The 20,645-nt window shown below is 43.8% G+C and overlaps 1 protein-coding gene across 3 annotated transcripts in view; it reads left to right on the top strand.

Moving 5' to 3' along the window:
* Positions 1-20,645, top strand: part of NTRK2 (neurotrophic receptor tyrosine kinase 2) — a gene marked incomplete at both ends in the record, with an annotated part of 387,120 nt that overhangs the window by 291,639 nt on the left and 74,836 nt on the right. For all 3 annotated transcript variants that reach the window (XM_081236432.1, XM_081236431.1, XM_081236430.1), the window contains 2 exons: positions 5,246-5,376; positions 19,156-19,328. In XM_081236432.1, the coding sequence (XP_081092558.1) occupies positions 5,246-5,376; positions 19,156-19,328 (304 nt within the window). The remainder of the gene's footprint in view (positions 1-5,245; positions 5,377-19,155; positions 19,329-20,645) is intronic.

Here is a 20,645-nt window from a genome sequence, read left to right as displayed (position 1 = left end):
GGTCTCCTTCTAGCTGTGTGGTCCTGGGGAAGTTACTTCACCTCTCAGAGACTCACTGGCTGACTGTCAAACATGAGGGAGTCAGCCTCAATGATCTTTAGCCTCTGTTCCCATCATAGCATCTGGTCCTTTGCATTGGAACTATTGAGGCAGGCCCTACATTTAGGTCTGTAGGGCAACAGAAAGATTGCTCCTAATACAGAACATTATCTTCTGGGGTATATTACTTTTTACCATCCTACTCACAACTTTAAAATATTTTACCTGCAGGTCACTTAGTACTTGACAAATATTAGAGACTCAACAAATGTCTCAAATGTCCAGGTGCTGAGCAGAATGAGTCCAGGAGGCCAAGGATCTCTATGAAACCCCATTACTGAGGAAGTGGGAGGATATATTTCCGATTTCTACCTTAAGTGGGTAGAGTTGTATTTATTTATTTGTTTTTTTAGTTTTAGATTTAGTAATAATGAATATAGAGATGGGTTGATACTATAGCCTATGTGTAAATATAGAATATTTACTTCTGGGAGATATTGATACCAGGAATTTGATTTAAACCATCTGAAACTGCAAGCATCTCCATAAACTACTGAAGCTACTTTGTGACAAAATGCATTTTTCAGTGGCTGTAATGTGATACCAATACAAAACCAGAAATCTTCTCAGTTCTGGTACTTAGGAAGCAAATGACTAAGGGCACCAAATTTCCACTCTGGAAAATTCCATTAGTGATAAAGACATCTGGACAGTTTTTAGCCCCTCATCACGATTATTATTCTTGGTCATCAATTTCTCCCCAATTCCACAGAGTATATTTATTTGCACAATAATCTAATCACACCGTTTGTTTTGACTATATGAACGTACATAGATCAGTCTGTAGACCACATGAGTTTGTTGGTATAGCTCCTATACCACCTACACCTCTTCAAGATACTCCTTTTTTTTTTTTGGCAAGGTGAATTTCAAAGAGATACTTTTTTTATAAAACTTAAAAAAAATCAATTATTGTTTTGAGTTTTCCTCCAAAACTAAGGAGCCATTTATTGTAGAGTCTGGGCTTTCATTTACTTTTTTATTAGTTATTCATGTTGGGTTTGAGGTTTTTTTACTGGGGTCTCCGAAGTTAAAAACAGAGAATTGACTGACCTCAGAGAAATGAAGCATGTAAAAATTTTAACATGCTTACCTGATAGCTTATTTATCATGGAATCTTTAGACTCACTTCACTGAGGATATTTTGTATAAAATGAGCCCAGGGTTCCTAGGACCCTTTAAGGCAGTGTTATTCAAAGTGCTTATCCACAGTGAGACTGTCTAGAATAGGAACCAGTGCATTGCTTCCTTCATTAAGAAAGTCTTGGGACTTCCCTAGTGGTCCAGTGGTTAGGACTCCACACTTCCACTGCAGGGGGGCACAGGCTTGATCCCTGGTCAAGGAACTAATATCCTTCAGGCCACATGGTGAGCCCTACCCCCGCCCCCCAAAAATAATAAAAAAATAAAATTAAAAAAAAGGAAGTCTTGCTCCCATAAAAAGTCAGGTAAATGCCATGCAAACAGCCAAACCAAACTTCCCAATGCCTCGCCTCTCAGCCACACTATTGAAAGACACAAGACAAATGGCAGCTGAGTGTTTGTACAGCTTGGGCAAGCTACTTCAGCCCTCTGTGCCTCGGGCCCTGAGAATGATGGCATCGGGAGGATGGAGAGGGAAAGCTGGAGCCAGGAGCTCAGTGGGTGAGAGGAGGAGCCAAGGCGTGACAGTGAGGGGGCAGACATGGTCAGGCTGATGGTTCCCTAAGATAGATGCTTTCAGCTGGCTGGGGCTCTAGCAGTAGTGGGGTCGGTAATGGTCAGACATCAGGCACACAGGCCTTGAAGTACCTGGGGGTGAGGAGTGGGGATCGCTTTCATTTGAGAGGGCTGCAGGGGGAAGGCATGAGTTTCCTCTGACATAGCCAAGGTTTTATTTGAGTCGAGGAGGTAAAGGGAAGTTTAAGGAGGGATACAGGGAGCTTGTGGATGACAGGGGAGTGAGCCCAGAGGGACTGATGGAAGGGGTTGTGAGGAAGGTGAAGACGTTAGCATTGGCTCAGCCTTGGGCACTTATGAGCAATTGGGGGGGTTGAGGCTGGATAAAGAGGGAGGCCCTGAGAGGGTGCCAGGGACTTCCCTTGATTGAGGGAAGCAGACAATGAGGCAGGTTGGGATAAGTCCCAATGCTCTCCTGGAAGAGAATGGGAAGAAATTCTTAGCTCAGGGATGTAATAGCTTCAGACTAGTTGTTCTCCCTACTCCTGATATCTTGGAGAATTAGGCTGCTTTATTGCCTACATACTCAATAGGGTTTTTGTCAGTTAACTGAAATAATACAACTAAACAGTATTCGTCTGTTGCTTTTATTATCATTCGGCACATTTTTCAACAAATGTTTGGATAGCACCAGCTGTGAGACCCTGGCAGGAATGCAAATACAAACACAAAATTGTTACCTGTGCCCTTTGGTGGCTTCCAGTCTTAGAAAAGAGAAATTCATTCTATTTAGAGGGAGTACATTGGCAAAAGGCCAGCATTCTTGTAATCTATTATATCTCAAACATAGCAAAACAAATTAATGCAAAATAGCCCATTTCTTAAAGAAAAGATGCATTTACTGCCTTCAAGGTCAACATGGGAAAACTGGTCTCATCAATTTTAGCTTTGAAGATGACCAAGTTGTGGCTTTATCCATAGCTTTATGAACTTATTTGCCACCAACTTTTTTTTACTGCTTGGAATGAAAGAAAGAAAGAAAGAGAGAAAGAGGAAGAGAGAAAGGGGGAGGGGAGGGAGGAAGGAAGGAATGGAAAGGGAAAAAGAAACAAAGAAAAGAAAGAAAGAAAGAGAGAAAGAAAGAAAGGAGGGAGGGAGGAAGGAAGAGAGAGGGAGAGAGAGAGAGGGAGGGAGGGAGGGAGGGAGGAAAGAAAGGAGGGAGGGAGGGAGGAAGGAAAAGTATAAATCAAATGCAAAAAAAAAAAGTTAAATACTTGCCTTGATCTGGTTGGAGTGTAAAGTAAATCAAGTGGCAATTTAATTCCCAATGAACATGTGACAACCATGGAGTTAAATATTAGATTTAAATAGGATGGCTAATTCTCTGCAAGAATTACATTCATCTCTTCATATGGGCACTCTTCCTAATGAACACATTTCTCCCCTCTTAAATTCAATCATTGCTACTGGAGCATGAGAAATTAATATACATTCTTAGATTCATTAATAATGTTGCTCATAAAAGACCTTTTGATTTTTATCACCCTGAGTTCCCAGAGGCCCATGGAAACAGCCATAGCTCCAAACCACATGAATTATAAGGGGGAAAATCCTATTAAAACAGAACCTTAAGCACCAGTTGCATTTTATATCAAGCTGTATCTAAAAAGAAACTGTATAACATATCCATCAACATAGAATGGATAAATAAATGGTGTTACAGTCCTTCCACAGAATATTATAAAGTAGTAAAAGCAAAAGAGTTACTACTACACACACAATGTAATTCAATCTCAAGGACATTGTTGAGTGACAGATGTAAGACATGGAAGGATGCTTGTAGTATGATTCCATTTATATAAGTTCAAAACAGTCAAAGCCCAACAATCTCTGGTTTGGGATACGTCATTGATAGCAAAGCAATAAGGCAAACGATTAACACAAAATACAGGATAGTGGTTACCCCTGGGAGGTGAGTAGGAAGTGGGTACAATCAAGAAAGAACACAGTGGTGCTTTAAAAGTACTAGTAATATTCTGTTTCTTACAATGGAATGGTGGGTTCATGGGTATTCACTTTATTATTATTAAAACTACAGAGATGTGCCTTGTATTTCCTTTTGAACTTTTGAACTTTTGAGAGTTTGAACTGGCCTTTGAAGAGTGAACTAAGCAGAGAGGAAGCTGGAAGACTATTTTTACTTTTTAGTCTATTATATGTTTCTATTTCTCTTGTTATGCTTAACACAATTTACAATTGGAAAGGAACTTTGTGGTATCAAAGAAAAATCACGGACTCTGGATTCAGACAGACCTAAGTTCCAATGCCAACTCCTCCATTCCCATGCTTATGCATCATTGAATTTCTCGCAGACTTAGTTTCTCCAAGTATAAAATGTAGGAAGGAATGCTTCCCAGTGTGGTGAGAGTCAAATGAGAGAATATTGTTGGCTGCACATTCCAACCTCTAGAGGGAGTCACAGTCCTTTTAAACTCTGCCATTCAGGGATGAGTAGTCCAGAAAAGCATGGTGCCATTGACCTGGTGGAAACCCTGGTCTAAGGGATCCAACACTTGATGTGCTGGGTGAAGAGGCCCAAGCTCACACTGCAGCTCTGTCCTCTGCACAGTCTCTTTTTGGGCTTCTCCGCTGGCTCTGTCCTGAGAATCACTCACTCCCCTCCCACCTTGCACTACTGGGCTTTAAAGGACCCTGGACCACCTCCTGCCTCTTTCCCCAGTAAGGCACATGGATGAGTGATATGGGCCAGCTCTGCTCTGAACGAGAGGGAGGAATATTCTGCCTTCCCCAGATGCTTCTATTCTTGTCTCCTCTTAGCTTTGGAGAGCCAAGACTAGGACACAATCTTAGAAAGGAGCTAAGGAAGCCAGCCTTTTCTAGACATTTCTGGTCTAAACAAAAGGAGTCACTACGGCTCAACCATGAAGCCTACCTCAGCAGGAGGCGAAAAGTGAGGTGAGGACACAGCCTTAATCAGCAATGCACAGATCTTGCATTTTCCCTTTGTATCCTCTGAGCCTCTCTCCCTCAGGAGTCTGAGGGGGCTTAACAAAGACTTAAGGCTTCCTGGCTAGCTCTCTGCCTTTCCCACCAGACACATAACTGACAAATACATGCAAAACATCTGGCTTGTGAGAGGCCTGCCATTAATATCCATTCCCTTCTCACTTCTCCCCTTTCCTAGTCTGTAAAGCTCATTCATGACATTCTGCAGCCAACGGCTCAGTGGTTCCTTTAGTTCTATCAGAAACAACCATTCCACTCCGGAGAGCAAGGCAACGCCGCCACCTTCCAACCCTTTGGGGTGGACCTTGTGGATGGACACTGAGCTTCCCGTCTGGTTATCCTTGTGTGGAGGAGAGAACCAGGGGGCCTGCAAGCTCAGGATGCAGCCACTGACTCCCCATCCTCTGCCTGCAGCTCCACATGCCTCTATTCCAATGTCCATTCTGTCTTTGTTTTACAGTTGTTCAGCACATCAAGAGACATAACATTGTTCTGAAAAGGGAACTAGGCGAAGGAGCCTTTGGAAAAGTTTTCCTAGCTGAATGCTATAACCTCTGTCCTGAGCAGGACAAGATCTTGGTGGCAGTGAAGGTAAGCGAACACTCCAGAACGTCTCATTATCCATGGTCACACCCAGGTGTGGAGGTGATGCTTTATTTTATGTTATTGTAGTGGCCAATTCAGGAGCAAATGACATCTGCCATGGTGGATGTGTTCAAATTCCTTTAGAGGAATGGACAGTGGGAAGGATATTTGGGGCACATCCAACTGTCAGAGGTTCTGCTCAGGGACAACCTTCCAGTCTACAGGCTGTGAATGGCTCTGAGCTACTCTTCCCGGTCAATGTGAACTAAATTCTGGATAGAGGTCAGTGAGGTCAAACAGAATCCAACTGGCCGAGTCTTGGAGACTCCGCTGTCTCCTCAGGTTGCTCGGTGCTTGTCCAAGCTCAGCGGGAGTTTGTCTCCTGTTCGAAGGTTCTGGAAGGGAGACTGTGGCCTTCACGTCCCCTCTCAGCCTCAGTCCTGCTGAGAACTTCTGTTATACTTACTTTGTCCCTCCCAAATGTCTCCAAGGCCGTAATCATGATTCCATCTGGGATGGCTGACATCTCTGGTAGATCCCACCTTCCTAGGAGACACAAGATTTTACACAGAAGTCTGAAAGTCCTTCATCATAGCCATTTCTTCGTAAACTCAAAAAAGGAGACCTGTTCTTCAATAAGATAAACGTTACTGAAAGGGCTAAAATTTCCACTGAGCTCTCTGAATCACAAGAATCAACATAAATAGCACAAAAGACTTCAGCATATCTTTTACACATGTATTGTCAAAATTACAAAAAAAAAACTCACCAAGGTATAATATATGTAAAACACTTAAAAGAGTCATATGTTTATAAAATGAATTAAATGCCGAATGAATACGGACGTGGCTAATGTAATAAGATGTAACTTCTTGGCCTAACATGATTGAGTTTGGGTTTTTATTTGTTTGTTTGCTTGGCCAAACACAGAATATTTGTACAAATGACATTTATTTACTCATAGCCAGGACAACTTTTTAAAAATGAGACATGTATTCCATTACTGTTGTACTTAGCCTTAAAATACTTTAATATATGTGTAATGGGTAACAGAGGAGAGAAATAAAATGATTCTTGAACTTCCCCAACCTGCAGACTAAACACAGTTTCTGTTAAAGTTCATCCGGATGAAGCACTGTGTATTTGCTTTCCTTGTCATCAAAAGTAACTAAGCCAAGTGGCACGGATACTCTTAGACTCTCAGCAAAGGCTCCTAAAAAGCTGCACTCTGGGGTGAATAAAGGACAGACCTTTCTAGGGATGAGCAATGTAATATCTATCAAATAAACATCATCTCTAAGATAGAATGGAAGAGGGGAGTGAGACAGAGGAGAGAAGAGGGGAAGGGAGATGCTAGAGAGATGCGAGGTTAAGTGGGGTGAGTGGTGTAAAGTGAGAATCCTGAGGGGACGCTGAGGATGTTTAATTCCTGCTGCTGCAACTGCTTCCTCTTTTCTTTCATTTACTCAAAAAGTTTGTTATTTTTTAAAGCACAAAATGTTCAGAACATTTGGCAGAGTTATATCTGCAGTCTTTGCTTTCTTCTGCTGCTATCTTTTTTCCCCCCTTTGGAAAAATGGGACCGAAAGGTGCCTCTGTTTTTGTAGATTCATAGCCTGATGCAAGGTTAGAGCTGGAAGACACAGGGAACCTATAAGCCTAGTCTAGCATGTGTCATAGGCAGGGAGACTAAAGGCCCTGGGGCCATGTTTCCCACTGATATTTGGAGGCCATCCAGAGAGCTAAGTCAGACCTTCAGAAATTCACTTCATGAGGTCACAAGGTGAAGTCTTTGAATGTGAGAAAATCCTGGGAGATTAGGGAAACCTAGAGGACAGTGTAGGAATAGCTGAAAGACCGCAGCCTGATAAAGAGATAGACTCACAGAATTTCTCAGCGGGTATTGCCTTTCATTTCCGTATCACTCCTAATTCTGGTCCTGCTTCGGTGTACTTCTTGCAGTGTCCTTAAGGAGACTAACTCCACGGCGCCCTCAACTCAGACGTTACATTTCCTTCCAAACTAGTGCTAAAACAGGATTTCAGGGCTTGGGCTCGTCATGATGAAGGATCAGCCAGCATCAGCAATGTGTAGCCAGTTGTTCTGTCCACAGCATGCTTCCCATCACTACTGCCGGTGAGGCTTCTTTCTGGTTTAAATCCCAGTCATAGCCCTAATCCCACCCCTGACTCCGACCCAGGCCCTAGTGCCCATAAACCTCCTGGCTTTCCCAAATGAATGTTTATAAATTAACGACCCACGATTAGCATTTGCTCTTTAATCAACACTGCTGAAGAACAAAACAAAAACAAAACCAGGGCTTCCCTGGTGGCGCAGTGGTTGAGAGTCCGCCTGCTGATGCAGGGGACATGGGTTCGTGCCCCGGTCTGGGAAGATCCCACATGCCACGGAGCGGCTGGGCCCGTGAGCCATGGCCGCTGGGCCTGCGCTCCGCAACGGGAGAGGGCACAACAGTGAGAGGCCCGCGTGCTGCAAAAAAAAACAAAAAACAAACAAACAAAAAAAACAAAACAACCAAGCAAATTTGTCCCTTTATTTCAAGTAGAGAGAGCAAAATATCTACAGCTTAAAAATTCATTTCAACTTCAAGGTCACACAGCTAAGAAATCTCATCTCGATGACCTTGAATGTGAACTTTTGTTGAAATCGGAGGCTTTGCTTACATTAGCCAGAATGATTTCAAGCTTCAGAGAGGAGGCCCATTTTAACTTTCTGGGATCCAGAGGCTACAGCCACGGAAGAAACAAGTCCAATTTTTCACGGGCTCCGGGATGAATTGGGTCAGAAAAACACATGAACCTTTCACAGAGCTGCCTCTCACCAGCCTGATCTGCTCATTTTTAGGTGTGTGGGCCAATTGAAAGTGTATTCAAAGACTATCTAATAAGCCCGGGAGGAAAATATCTATGGTTCCGTCCTGACCACAATAAAGGGATTTTTTTAAAGGAATGAGACAAACTGAACGTGGCCTCCAGGGCCTGCATAGCCCTTCACCTCTGAGGAATGGCTGCCAGGGCTGCTTCTCCTCCATTGGAGGCACCCAGGGATGTTTGACTGTCTTCCTGCCTGTTGCCTAGCAACCCCTGCAGCATTGATTATGCATGCTAAGAAATAGCAGCTATTGTCCTTTTTCCTTCTCTAGAAGGAACTGACTGGTTTGAAATCCGAGGTTTTGCATTCAGACTGACAGATGTCAGGTTCCTGTAAATTCTGGCATCGCTTGCCCCAAATGACTTAAGGTTTGAGGGATCCACAGAAGCCAGTTTAAAGTGGGAGCGACCCTAAGGCATGCGCAAACCCCTCAAGGGAGCATGGGAGGCTGAGCAGGCCTCTCCCATTAGAGTATCTGCTTGTTTGGATCCAGCCGCATTGCCCTTTTCTTGATTTTTTGGATGACCTTTGTTTTTTAGTGAAATGGATTTGTCCCTTTCCACTGAATGACAACTGAAGAACCCACAGAGAGGATGAGAAGCAGAGAAACCAGTCTTTGATCAAAATGAGTTCCTTTACCTTTAAGTAACTCAATTGCCTAGGAAACACTGCATCACCATTTCCCTGCATTAGCTGTGGATGCGTTAACTAGTTTTGGCTCCATCCAACCTGCATTTCAATAGCTACAATTCCTACAACCTTTCCTTGTGCTGTGAATGTGCGCTAATTTTCATTTTTTAAATACAGCCACAAGTGGGCTTTGTAGGATTCATGGCCTCTCTTTCCCCTCTCCACTAACTCAGGTGTACTTCTAGAAACAGAAAATGCTGAACACAACAGAGGCCTTAGGAATCATATCTATAATCTATAATCCAAGTCCCACGTTCTATAAATGGCAAATCCAAGACCCAGAGAAGCTGAGTGGCTTCCTCAAGGTGTAAGTTAAAGCAAGTCAGAGATTCTGCACAGGAAGACTTGGCGAGATGCGAAATGGTAACATCTGAGTTCAGCAGGCACATTTTTTAGCATCTAATGAAGGCTTTTTGTTTTTCATGTTTCTGAATATTTGCTTGTCAACAACAGAGGAAATGATGCAAGAGCTTTGGCGGAGTTGACTGATACACCCTGTGGCACGTTACCGTGAGCCAGCCCAAAGTAGCATCCAACACGCTGTGGCTATGCCCGTGCCTGGAGGGCCCCAGCACAGCCTTGGGGCCACACAACTCCCACTCACCCATCAGCTCTCAGCTAGAGTTGCTCCTTCAAGGAGACTTCCCCTTGCTGCTCCCCCATCTAGGTCAGAGTTCCCAGTTCCACGTATTAAGGCATCTGTACTTGTCCTTTACAGCATATGTCAAGGTTGTTAATTATACATGTATTCATGGGTATATTTAATCAATGACATGAGTGTCTATCTTCTCCATTACAGTGGCATATTCTTGAGGACAGGAAATATGCCTTTTAGCACATTGCCTAATATGTAGTAGCAGTCAATAAATGCTTGTTGAATGGATGGATGGATGGATGGATGGATGGATGGATGGGCTATTGAAATAATAGCCTTTTGAAAAAGTAAATAATTGGCAGTTGGCATTTCTAGGTAAGAAATAATTTCATGAGATTTTATATATATATATATATATATATATATATATATATATATATATATATATGATATAATCGAATGAGAAATCATTTTAGAAATGATTGAATCACCGTGCAGATATATAGAGCTATTATTGAAATTCTTTAGCTTAACTCATACATTTTGCCAACGAGGTCCAGAGAAGATAAATGACCTATCCAAAATTACATAGCTTGAATGAGATCACTTAATGTCAGACCTAGGACTAAAACTCCAACCTCCTCACCAGCCCCATGCCCACTGTGCACCACGTTTTCACGTACTGAATTCTACACATGCCCTAATAAACCAAACTGAGGAAATTCAATGTAATACCACTTATGAAGTAATACAAAGGAGTGTGTAGTTGTGCTTATTTGTGTGTAATGACGAGAGAGATTTTCATGTTTTCCTGGGTAGAAATGTAATTCAAGGGAATAGGTGGAAATAAGGCAAATGATTCCGGATGAGTGCTTTGGCCTCAGGAGGATACAAGCAAAATACCCTAATCAGCTTTGATAATAAGAGCAGTATAATATTCATTGAAAACCCAACTCAAGCTGGTTTAAGTAGAAAAGGGAATGTATTTGCCCAAGCTACTGGAAGACCTTGCTGCTGGTGCTCTAGCTTCAGGCACTGAAAGATCCAGGGCATCAGCAATTCTCTCTCTCTCTCTCTCTCCATCTCCTGGCTCTGCTTTCTTCTTTGCTGACTGTATTCTCTGACAGGTTCTCCCCACACTATGCTAAAGACTCGTCAGCAGTGGCTCTGGGCTTAGATGCGGCCATCCTAGCAACCCAAAAGAGAGTTCTTCTTTCCCAACAATTATGCAAAAGTGGAAGGGCCAACTCGTATTGGCTTATCTTGAGTTGTTTCACCAGGCCCTCCAGCCAAGGGAATAGAATGTTCTGATTATCTAGGCCTGGGTCACATGTATATCCTTGCAAATGGAAGATGAGGTCAGCTCTAACTACACACATGGACCAAATGTAAGGAGGCATTGGTTCTGTGAAAGAATATTAGAGATGCTAAACAAAAAGACAGGGGAAAGAGATCTGACAGGAAAAACTGAAAGATGAATGACTCAAATAGGATCTGCAGGACCACTGGGCCTCACTGTGAGTGAAGCAGCTGGGATCCAGAAGCTCACAGGATCTGAGCTGGCCCTTAGGACGGTCCCTTTGTTATCCTCGCAGGAGGCACTAGGGCTCTCCTCCAGGCTTCCCTGCTGGTGTGGCGCAGCCGTCTCTCCCCTCCTCTGTTCCCTAGCATTGGGCTGCTGCCTCCTGCCCGCTGCTGCTCCCACGGTCTCTATTACTCACCTTCAGATTCCTTAAGAAGGAAATGCCATGCAACCAGTTACTCCAGTCAGTGTTCCTGCCAGGCACCTGCCTGAGGTCCAAGCATCCAAGGTGGTCATGTGACACAGGTGAGGCCACTTATGGGCCAGAAGCAACTAGAGCCAGTTGTCTCAGAATATGTGTAAGGGCAGTAGAAGAGCTCGAAAAAGACAGCTTATCCTTCAGTTCTGGAACAGGGAAACAATTTGTAAATGAGAAAGAGCGTCAAGAGTTCATCGATTCAAGTGCTTTCCCCAGGCAAGTTTATTTTTAAGATAGATGGCTATTTTCTTTCTGCTCTCCTCCCTTCCTTCCTTCCTCCCTCCCTCCCTTCCCCCCTCCCTCCCTTCCCCCCTCCCTCCCTTCTTTCCTTCCTTCGTTCCTTCCTTCCTTCCTCCCTCCCTCCCTTCCTCCCTCCCTCCCTTCTTTCCTTCCTTCCTTCCTTCCTTCCTCCCTCCCTCCCTCCCTTCCCCCCTCCCTCCCTTCTTTCCTTCCTTCCTTCCTTCCTTCCTCCCTCCCTCCCTCCCTTCCCCCCTCCCTCCCTTCTTTCCTTCCTTCCTTCCTTCCTTCTTTCCTCCCTCCCTCCCTTCTTTCCTTCCTCCCTTCCTTCTTTCCTCCCTCCCTCCCTTCTTTCCTCCCTCCCTCCCTTCTTTCCTTCCTCCCTTCCTTCCTTTCCTTCCTTCTTTTTATTTTCTACTGATAGTTGTCACATCAGTCCTCACATCTCCATTAACTGTGAAGTCTCTCAACCATTCCTTCCTCCTCCCGTGCCCCCCTCCATTTCTCCATTTAAATTGGTGTGTGAAATCCCTGTTCCCACAAAATAGAAATTGATAATAACCAGGTTAGTGTATTTAAGAGAACATTTGTCAGTGTTGCCCTAAAAAAATCGATTGTATTCCTTAACAGAATATAATGTTGCAGAAAGTACTACCAATTCCATCTTTACAAGTTTCTGGGAACAGAAATGGTAGAACTTTTAACAGTGGCTTGTTAAAAGGCTTAATCATCTTTATGGTCCGGGCATTGCTTAATAGATTTCTATGTCCTTTAGTGGAAGTGCATTCTTCCCTGGCGTGTGTGTGAGTGCATGTGCTTGTGTGTGTGTGTGTGTGTGTGTGTGTACGTACACACCCACATGTGCTGTAGGATGGACAGTAACATTTTCCGTGTCAGAATCCCTCTTGTACTTGTCACGGTGGGCCCCCTTTATTAAGTTTCTCCATCAATGTTCCTTTCCCAGTAACTTCAACTTTTAACCTTTGATGGGAGATCTGTTTTTTGTCTTGTTAATTTGTCCTGTTAACCCTTTTTTTTCTGGTTTTTCTCCAATTTATCCACATCTTTTCAGAAATGCTGAAAACAAGCAGTGCATTTCACTCTAATGAGGCCTCATCTGATACCAGACATAGCTGGAGTATTCATTTCACTCCTCTGTATCTCTAGAACACGTGCATTGTGATAGATGGGCTGCTTTTTAATTGACTTTAACATGACAGCAGAACTCGTAATCGAGTCAGGGTCTACTGTGATCTACCAGCTCCTTTCTATCTAGTGGAATTGTCTCAGTCAATTGTATGCTAGCATATTTAAAGCCTGTAAATATCTTGCAGTTGTCCATGTCGGAGGCCAACTTCTGATTCACTCTTTTGAGTCAATATTTCTCTAATATGACAGTTGCTATGAATTAGTTTCCAATCTTTCAAAGATTTAGCATTTGTATTATGCAACTTGATGTAATATACATGCACAAACCATCAGTTTTATCCCCCAAATTATTGCAAGTATTTTAAAGTATATGAATTAGAAATTAACCTCATGTTTCCCGTTGGATGGTTGGCTTGTTAGATTTGGAACCATGAGAGCACCATTGTGAAAATAAACATAGCAGCAGTCAACACCCTGGCTATGAATCTTGTATTTAACGCTGGCACTTGGTATATAATTAAGGTCCTTGCAAAGGCCAGTTACATATGATTGGCTGTCCTTTGCAGTCAATCATATGTAACTGCAAAGTTACACAGAGTGTTGGTTTCTAGTACAGCGAGCACTATCTGAGTGTGTGTGTGATCATTACTGTTTTTTTTTTTTTGCGGTACGCGGGCCTCTCACTGTTGTGGCCTCTCCCGTTGCGGAGCACAGGCTCCGGACGTGCAAGCTCAGCAGCCATGGCTCACGGGCCCAGCCACTCCGCAGCATGTGGGATCTTCCCGGACCGGGGCACGAACCCGTGTCCCCTGCATCGGCAGGCAGACTCTCAACCACTGCGCCACCAGGGAAGCCCTCATTACTGTTTTTATACAATCATCTAATTAGCTTTTACATTTGTAGGAATGTTGGGGAGACAGCTACTACACTCTTCCTAGTTTCTAAGATTTTATTTCTATCAAGCTCTTTCTATCTCTGAATTTATTACAATATACTCCTCAAAAGTTCACTTTTGTAAGCATTGGTTAGAAGCTTCCTCTACTTTTCTTTAGAGAAGGCCCTGTAAGTTAGAAAAATCACATAGCCTCGTGACTATGGCTTACCCTAAGTACTTGAATAATCATTGCCTATAAGGACCTTATAGGGAGGGTGTCTGCCTTAACTCTATTTCAGTTTAGCATTGTTTTCCAACATTCCCAAGAGGTAGGTTGACCCATTAACAGCTTACTAAGGTGACTTTTATAGAACAGGTCTGTCCAATAGAAGTATAATATGGACCACAAAAGCAAGCCACATTTCTGTTTTAAAATTTCCTAGTCTACACATTAAAAAGTAAAAAGAAACAGATGAAACTCATTGTATTGATGTGTTTTATTTAATTCAACCTATCTAAAATATCATCATTTCAATATACTATTAATCTAAAAATATTAATGAGGTATTTCATGCATACCAAGTTTTCAGAATCTGAAATCTGTATTTTACACACATCTCAATTTGGACCATATTTCAGACGATCACTAACTACACGTGGCTATTGGCTACCATATTGGACAGTGCAGGTCTAGAAGATATCAGAAGAGTAAACAGTCTCCATTAGTAACAGATCTTGACCCAGAAGAGCTTAGGCATGTTGACAAACATTCTAATGCATCTTGGTTGCCTCATAGGAGGGTTTACTCATTTCCGTCTCTGCTTTAAACACAGTGGTGTGCATTGGGCATTGTGAGGTTTTGCCATAATAATCTCTTCTTTTTTTTCTCTTTCACCTTAACTCTGTTGCTATGCTCTCTAAAAAGTATAGGGGAAGAATATGACATCAGTATTTTAAAAAGGACACAATCTTCGTGTTACCTTGTGCCTCCTAAACCACCTATACTTTGAAATGCACAATCATTTGTCATGGCTCACGACATCCAGTCACACCAATGATTTCAAATAAGTGTTCTTGCCTCCCCTACCAGCTTCCCATTAGCCTTAATATTCTGCAGAAGCATTTCAGATGAATGTTAAGCTTCCTTTTGTTTTTATTTTCTTACTTCTATTTTACTTTCACTAGTTTCTCAGTTCTGTGCTTGACTTTATATCATGCTAATCCACTCTTCCAACTCTGACTCAGTGTGTACTCCAGACAGCAACTCGCTGCAGCTCAGGATAAGACCTCTCCCTTGAGAATGTCTTCAGAAAGGATGGCATCTTTAGAGTGTCAGGAAATTCACCAGGAATAAGAAGAAATGAAGCTACAAAGCAGACACTAGGAATAAGAAAATAGCAATGCTCAGTGATGGGGCAAATATGCCTGTCAAAATGAAACTTCAGTGGAGGGAGTTGTCATTGAGGTAAGCTGCCGCCTCATGTCCATTGCCAAGGGACACAATCAGCCATGGTGCTAAAACAGAGATGAATTCTATAAATAGGGTTGATAGCAGGATTTTTCCAGCTTCTGATTGCTGTCTGGCTATGGTTCCACCCTTAGAAAAATTCTGTCCTTCGAGTGCCAAATTCAGAAGATGATTTTGCCCAACTCGTTACCGCCATATTTTCTGAATCTCTTAAAATAGAATTGGATTATAATTTAGAAAAAGAACTTGACATGTAAAAATGGATGGGCACATAGGATGAGGCCAGGTTTGTGAAATGCATTTGTCCCATGAATAGTGAAATCTCCTCTCCTAAATTCAAAAATGTTACTGAAGCACAGTTTTTAACATTGCACTAAGAGTGGAGCCTCTTCCCATAGGATTTTGCTAGGAAATGGAAATATGAAATGCTTGTTAAGTCTTTCAGTTTGGTGCCTCCCCATTGAAAATCCTATCTTCTTTCCCACTCTACCCCACTGTCTGACATCCCCCCACCTCTTTCTCTAACACACACACACACACACAGGCACACAGACACACACACACACATACACACACACAAAATTTAGCATTCTTGAATCAACACTACATAGCTGAAACTTGAGAAGAAAATTTACATGCAGAATTTGTTCATGCTTTGTGATAATGACCTGAAAGTTTCATTTGCCTTCTCCAACATACTGTTAAGGATGGACCAAGGCCATAGAAATAAGCTATCTCAGCGACTCAGAGAAGCCCCTGCATAAAAAGACTGGATCTCTGAGAAAACTCTGCAGGCTGTAAGGGATTTCAGGAGGGAACCAGTGGCAGACTCAGGGGCACTTTCATGCCTTGGGCTGGCCCCCTGCCTTATCCATGCACCTTTTGACCTTCTTGGATCCTAGCGTGAGCAAACTGAATGCAACTTGGTTGGAGTTTCAAATTCAAATCTTCCAAATATCTGTCTGTACCAGGGAGCCTGGGAGCCTGGGAGGCATCTCAACTTAGTGTATCTCATCCAATCCTCCCAGGGACCCTGTGAAGTAGATGATATTGTTACCCTCACCCTACAGAAGAGAAAACCAGAGTTCAGAGAGGTCCAGAGCAGAGCCAAAGTCTGTGTTCTCCTTTCAGTCAAAGGCAGATCCTCACACTATGGTACCCAAAGGGGAGGTGTTCTCACTTCTCATCAAAAGGTCCAGGTTTAAACCCTGGCTCATTGCACAAATAAATCTTGAATACCTGCCATGTGCCTGGCGCTGTGCCCAATGCCAGCAGTGCAGAGGTGGAAGGCACAGTCCCTGGGTCAAGAATCTCACCATATACACCAGAGATAAGCAAATAAACATGCAGTGAGAATGTACTGTGGCTGGCAATATGATAGAGGTGGGTACGAGGTGTACCTAGAAGGGTCATCCAACCTAGCCTGGGAGGCCAGGCCGTGGGGATGTGACAATGATGAGGCGGTCAGCGAACGTTTCTCAGAAAGGTGATGGCCAAGCCCAGTCTTGGAGGACTGCTAAGTGTTAGCCAGGTGTATTAGTTCTTATGGCTGCTGTAACAAACTATTACAAACTCAGTGGCCTAAACAACACAAATTATTTCTCTTACAGTTCTGGAGGCAGAAGTCTGAAATCAGTTTACTTAGTTAAAGTCAAGATGTCCTGGCTCCTTCTGGAGGGCCTAGGGTAGAATTTGTTTTCTTGCCTTTTCCAGCTTTTACAGCTGCCCACATTCCTCGGCTCATGGCCTCTTCTTCCTTCTTCAAGGCCAGCAGCACAGCATCTTCTCTCCTCTCTGACCTCTGTTTCTATCTTAATAGTTTCTCTCTCTTGCCCCTCCTGCCGGTCTCTTAGAAGGACCCTTGTTTATGATGACACTGGGGCCCACTCGAATAATCCAGGCTTATTTCCCCACATCAAGATCCTTAATCATATCTGCAAAGCCCCTTTTGCTCCCTGGTGGTGCAGTGGTTAAGAATCTGCCTGCCAATGCAGGGGACGCGGGTTCGAGCCCTGGTCCAGGAAGACCCCACATGCCGAGGAGCAATTAAGCCCATGCGCCACAACTACTGAGCCTGTACTCTAGAGCCTGCGAGCCACAATTACTGAAGCCTGCGTGCCTAGAGCCCGTGCTCCACAACAAGAGAAGCCACCGCAGTGAGAAGCCCGTGCACTGCAACGAAGAGCAGCCTCTGCTCTCCACAACTGGAGAAAGCCCGCATGCAGCAACAAAGACCCAACGCAGCCAAAAAAAAAATAAATAAATAAATTTATTTTTAAAAGTCCTTTTTGCCATGTAAGGTGACATATTCATAAGTTACAGGGATTAGGATGCGGATACCTTTGGGGCGGGGCATTATTCAACCTCCAACACCAGTGACCCTGACCAAGTCAGCATCCCAGGCAGAGGGATGAACACAGGCAGGGGCAGGGGGGCATGGCCCATGTCATTTGGGCAGCTGCAGACATTTCATAAGGTGGAAGCATAAGTTTCAAGACAGGCATGTCAAGAGATCAAGCTGTACAGAGATGCAGCAGAGCCAGTTCATTCAGGCATTGTGTTTGGAGCTTGAATTATCATTGTGATGTATCACCCTATTTGCTCATGAATGTCTGAGGCCCCTCTTTGGGTCATTGTCTTCTTGATGCCACCGCAGCTTTGGTCAGTGACTGACACAGGACAGGAGCTCAGCATGTGTGTGTGGCACCAACAAATGCCAGCTGTGCCCTGCTGTGACACCGTGGTGGGTGAGCAGAGAACTAGAGGCACCAGAGGCCAGCTGGCATGCTCCTGGGCATTGCCTTTGTGGCAGCATGACTGGCCTTCTTGAGCTCACTGGCAAGGATGTTTCCTGAGCCAGCAGTGTGTGGGGACACAAGTTGGGGAAGGCTTCTGGAGAGCTTACATAATAATGACTGGCAAAGTGATCATTGTTGAAGCTGGAAGATGGGTACATGAGGGGTCATTATGATCTTCTCTCTACTGAATATTTCCATAATATAAAGCTTTACAAAGGTTATATGAGCAGAGGCAAGGTGTGCAGAGTAGCCTAGAAAGTACAACCAGCCCCCAAATGGGAGAGATGTCCGAGGTAGTAATTGGGACCAGGGTTAAAAAAGATGAATGTGATAAAAAGTTAATGTCTGCACCTTGCACTGGTCAAAATGGCCATCATCAAGAAGTCTACAAATAATAAATGCTGGAGACGACGTGGAGAAAAGGGAACCCTTCACACTGTTGGGGAAATGTAAACTGGTACAGCCACTATGGAGAACAGTATGGAGGTTGCTTAAAAAATGAAAAATAGATTTACCATATGATCCTGCAATCCCACTCCTAGGCATATATCTGGAAAAGAAGAAAACTCTAATTCTAAAAGACACATGCACCCCAGTGTTCACAGCAGCACTATTTACAATAACCAAGACATGGAAGCAACCTAAATGTCCATTGACAGATGAATGGGTAAAGAAGATGTGGTACGTATGTACAATGGAATATTACTCAGCCCTTTAAAAGGACGATATAATGCCATTCGCAGCAATATGGATGGACCTAGAGATTATCATACTAAGTGAAGTCAGACAAAGACAAATATTTGTGGAATCTAAAAAATGATACAAATGAACTTATTTACAAAACAGAAATAGACTCACAGACATAGAAAACAAACTTATGGTTACCAAACGGGAAAGGAGTGGGGGGAATGGATATATTGGGAACTTGGATTTAACAGATACAGATACACACTACTATATATAAAATAGATAAACAAGGACCTACTGTATAGCACAGGGAACTATATTCAATATCTTGTAAAAAGTTCATGTCTGTCACTTAATGAAAGAACATCTATGTAAATCCTTCAAAAACGAAACCTTTGCGTACCCAGAAGGAACTGTTCCTCAGTTATTCATACAAACATTATTTCCTCAGGAATTAGGCTAGTTTTTCAATCTTTTGGGTGATACATGAGATGAATGTCCTTCCCATCCAGGAACCTCAAAGCTCCCTAAAGGAATTCCTCTCAACGCAGCTTCCCTCTCACGCCCTCAGTCTAAGCTGTGTTGGTTTTCTCCCCTCTGCCCCTGGTCCCCAGACGCTGAAGGATGCCAGCGACAATGCACGCAAGGACTTCCACCGCGAGGCCGAGCTGCTGACCAACCTCCAGCACGAACACATCGTCAAGTTCTATGGCGTCTGCGTGGAGGGTGACCCGCTCATCATGGTCTTTGAGTACATGAAGCATGGGGACCTCAACAAGTTCCTCAGGTATGGGGGGCACCGGGGGCCACGTGGACGTGGGCTCCAGACAGCCTGGGGGTGAGGAGAGGGGGCTTCCTGGGAAGGACCAAGGGGCCCTTGGACCTTTCTCTGGAACAGCCTGTCCTGGTGACAAGATCAATGCCTACTACAGAGAAAGAACCTGAGGTCACTTCATTGCTCCTTTTCCTGAATCAACAAACTCTACATAATGTGATACTAATGATTCCACTCCATTTCACCTGTGTTTATTGAGCATTGGTCCATTAAATGGTACATGACATGTGCATTTGAGATGGGCCTTAGGCTCTGTAGGAGTTTGCCAGGTGGATAAGGGAAGAATGTTATTCGGGAGAAGGAAACAGCAAGAGTTCAGGCACCCAGGTGTCACAGGGAAAGGTCTGGTCTGGTGAGAGTGGAGAGTCTGGAGATGCCAGACAACACAAGAAACCAGGGCAAGGGGAGGTGGAAAAGTGGGTAGGAGGGGTCACGGCTGGAAAGGTGAGCATTTGAACTTTACTCTGAGGACAGAAAGAAGAACCAGGAAGTCAGTCGGTCAGAAGATCGAGTGAAAAGAACAGAATCGAAAGAGCAAAACATCTAGGAGGGAGGAGATAAAACGACATTGGGCAGGACCCTTGAAGACTGAAGATTGGGGCCCTTATTGAGTCCCGGAGGTCAGAAAAAGATGGTCAGCTTCGACATGAGGGGTTTTGTGACCAGCGGGGAAAATTGGAAGGCAGCAAAGCGAGGAAAAGGAAAATGTTGAGGACAAAAAGGAGTCGTTGGGTTGTTAAATAGCATTGTAACTTGGATTTCTAGCATTGGCCTAATTGGGTTTTGGTTCAGCAGTGGGTTCTCAGGAAATCCCTTCCTTGGGGTGATGGGTGCGGGGACCTGCGAGGGGCCACGGGATAGAGCAAGTGAGAGACGGTTTAGAGTGTGCATAACCGGGGGGTGGGGTGCGCAGGTGGGTGGTGCTGCTTTGAAACAGTGAGGACAACGGTGCAAAGTAAAAGGGATCGCAGGGCAGCATCTCTCGAGGAGATAGTGATGATCCGGGCAGCATGTTCAGCTGGAGTTGAATCTCAGCTCTGGCATTTATTAGCTGAATGACCTTGGGCAAGTCTCTTAGCTGTTCTGATGATAGTATTGAGCCAGCAGGGTAGGCATGAGGGCTGAATTAGAATAAATAGAAAGCTTGGAGCATAGGAGGAAGTAGGAAGTTTTCAACAAGCAGAAGCTTGAATTCTGCTAGTAATGATTTCTACTCATACACCAGCTGAGAGAAATCGAAAGGAGAGCTGAGTTTGATGAGAGAGACAG

Source organism: Mesoplodon bidens, assembly GCF_964165515.1.
Source record: "Mesoplodon bidens genome assembly, chromosome: 6".
Lineage (NCBI taxonomy): Eukaryota > Metazoa > Chordata > Mammalia > Artiodactyla > Ziphiidae > Mesoplodon > Mesoplodon bidens.
This window is presented reverse-complemented; position numbering and strand designations above follow the sequence as displayed.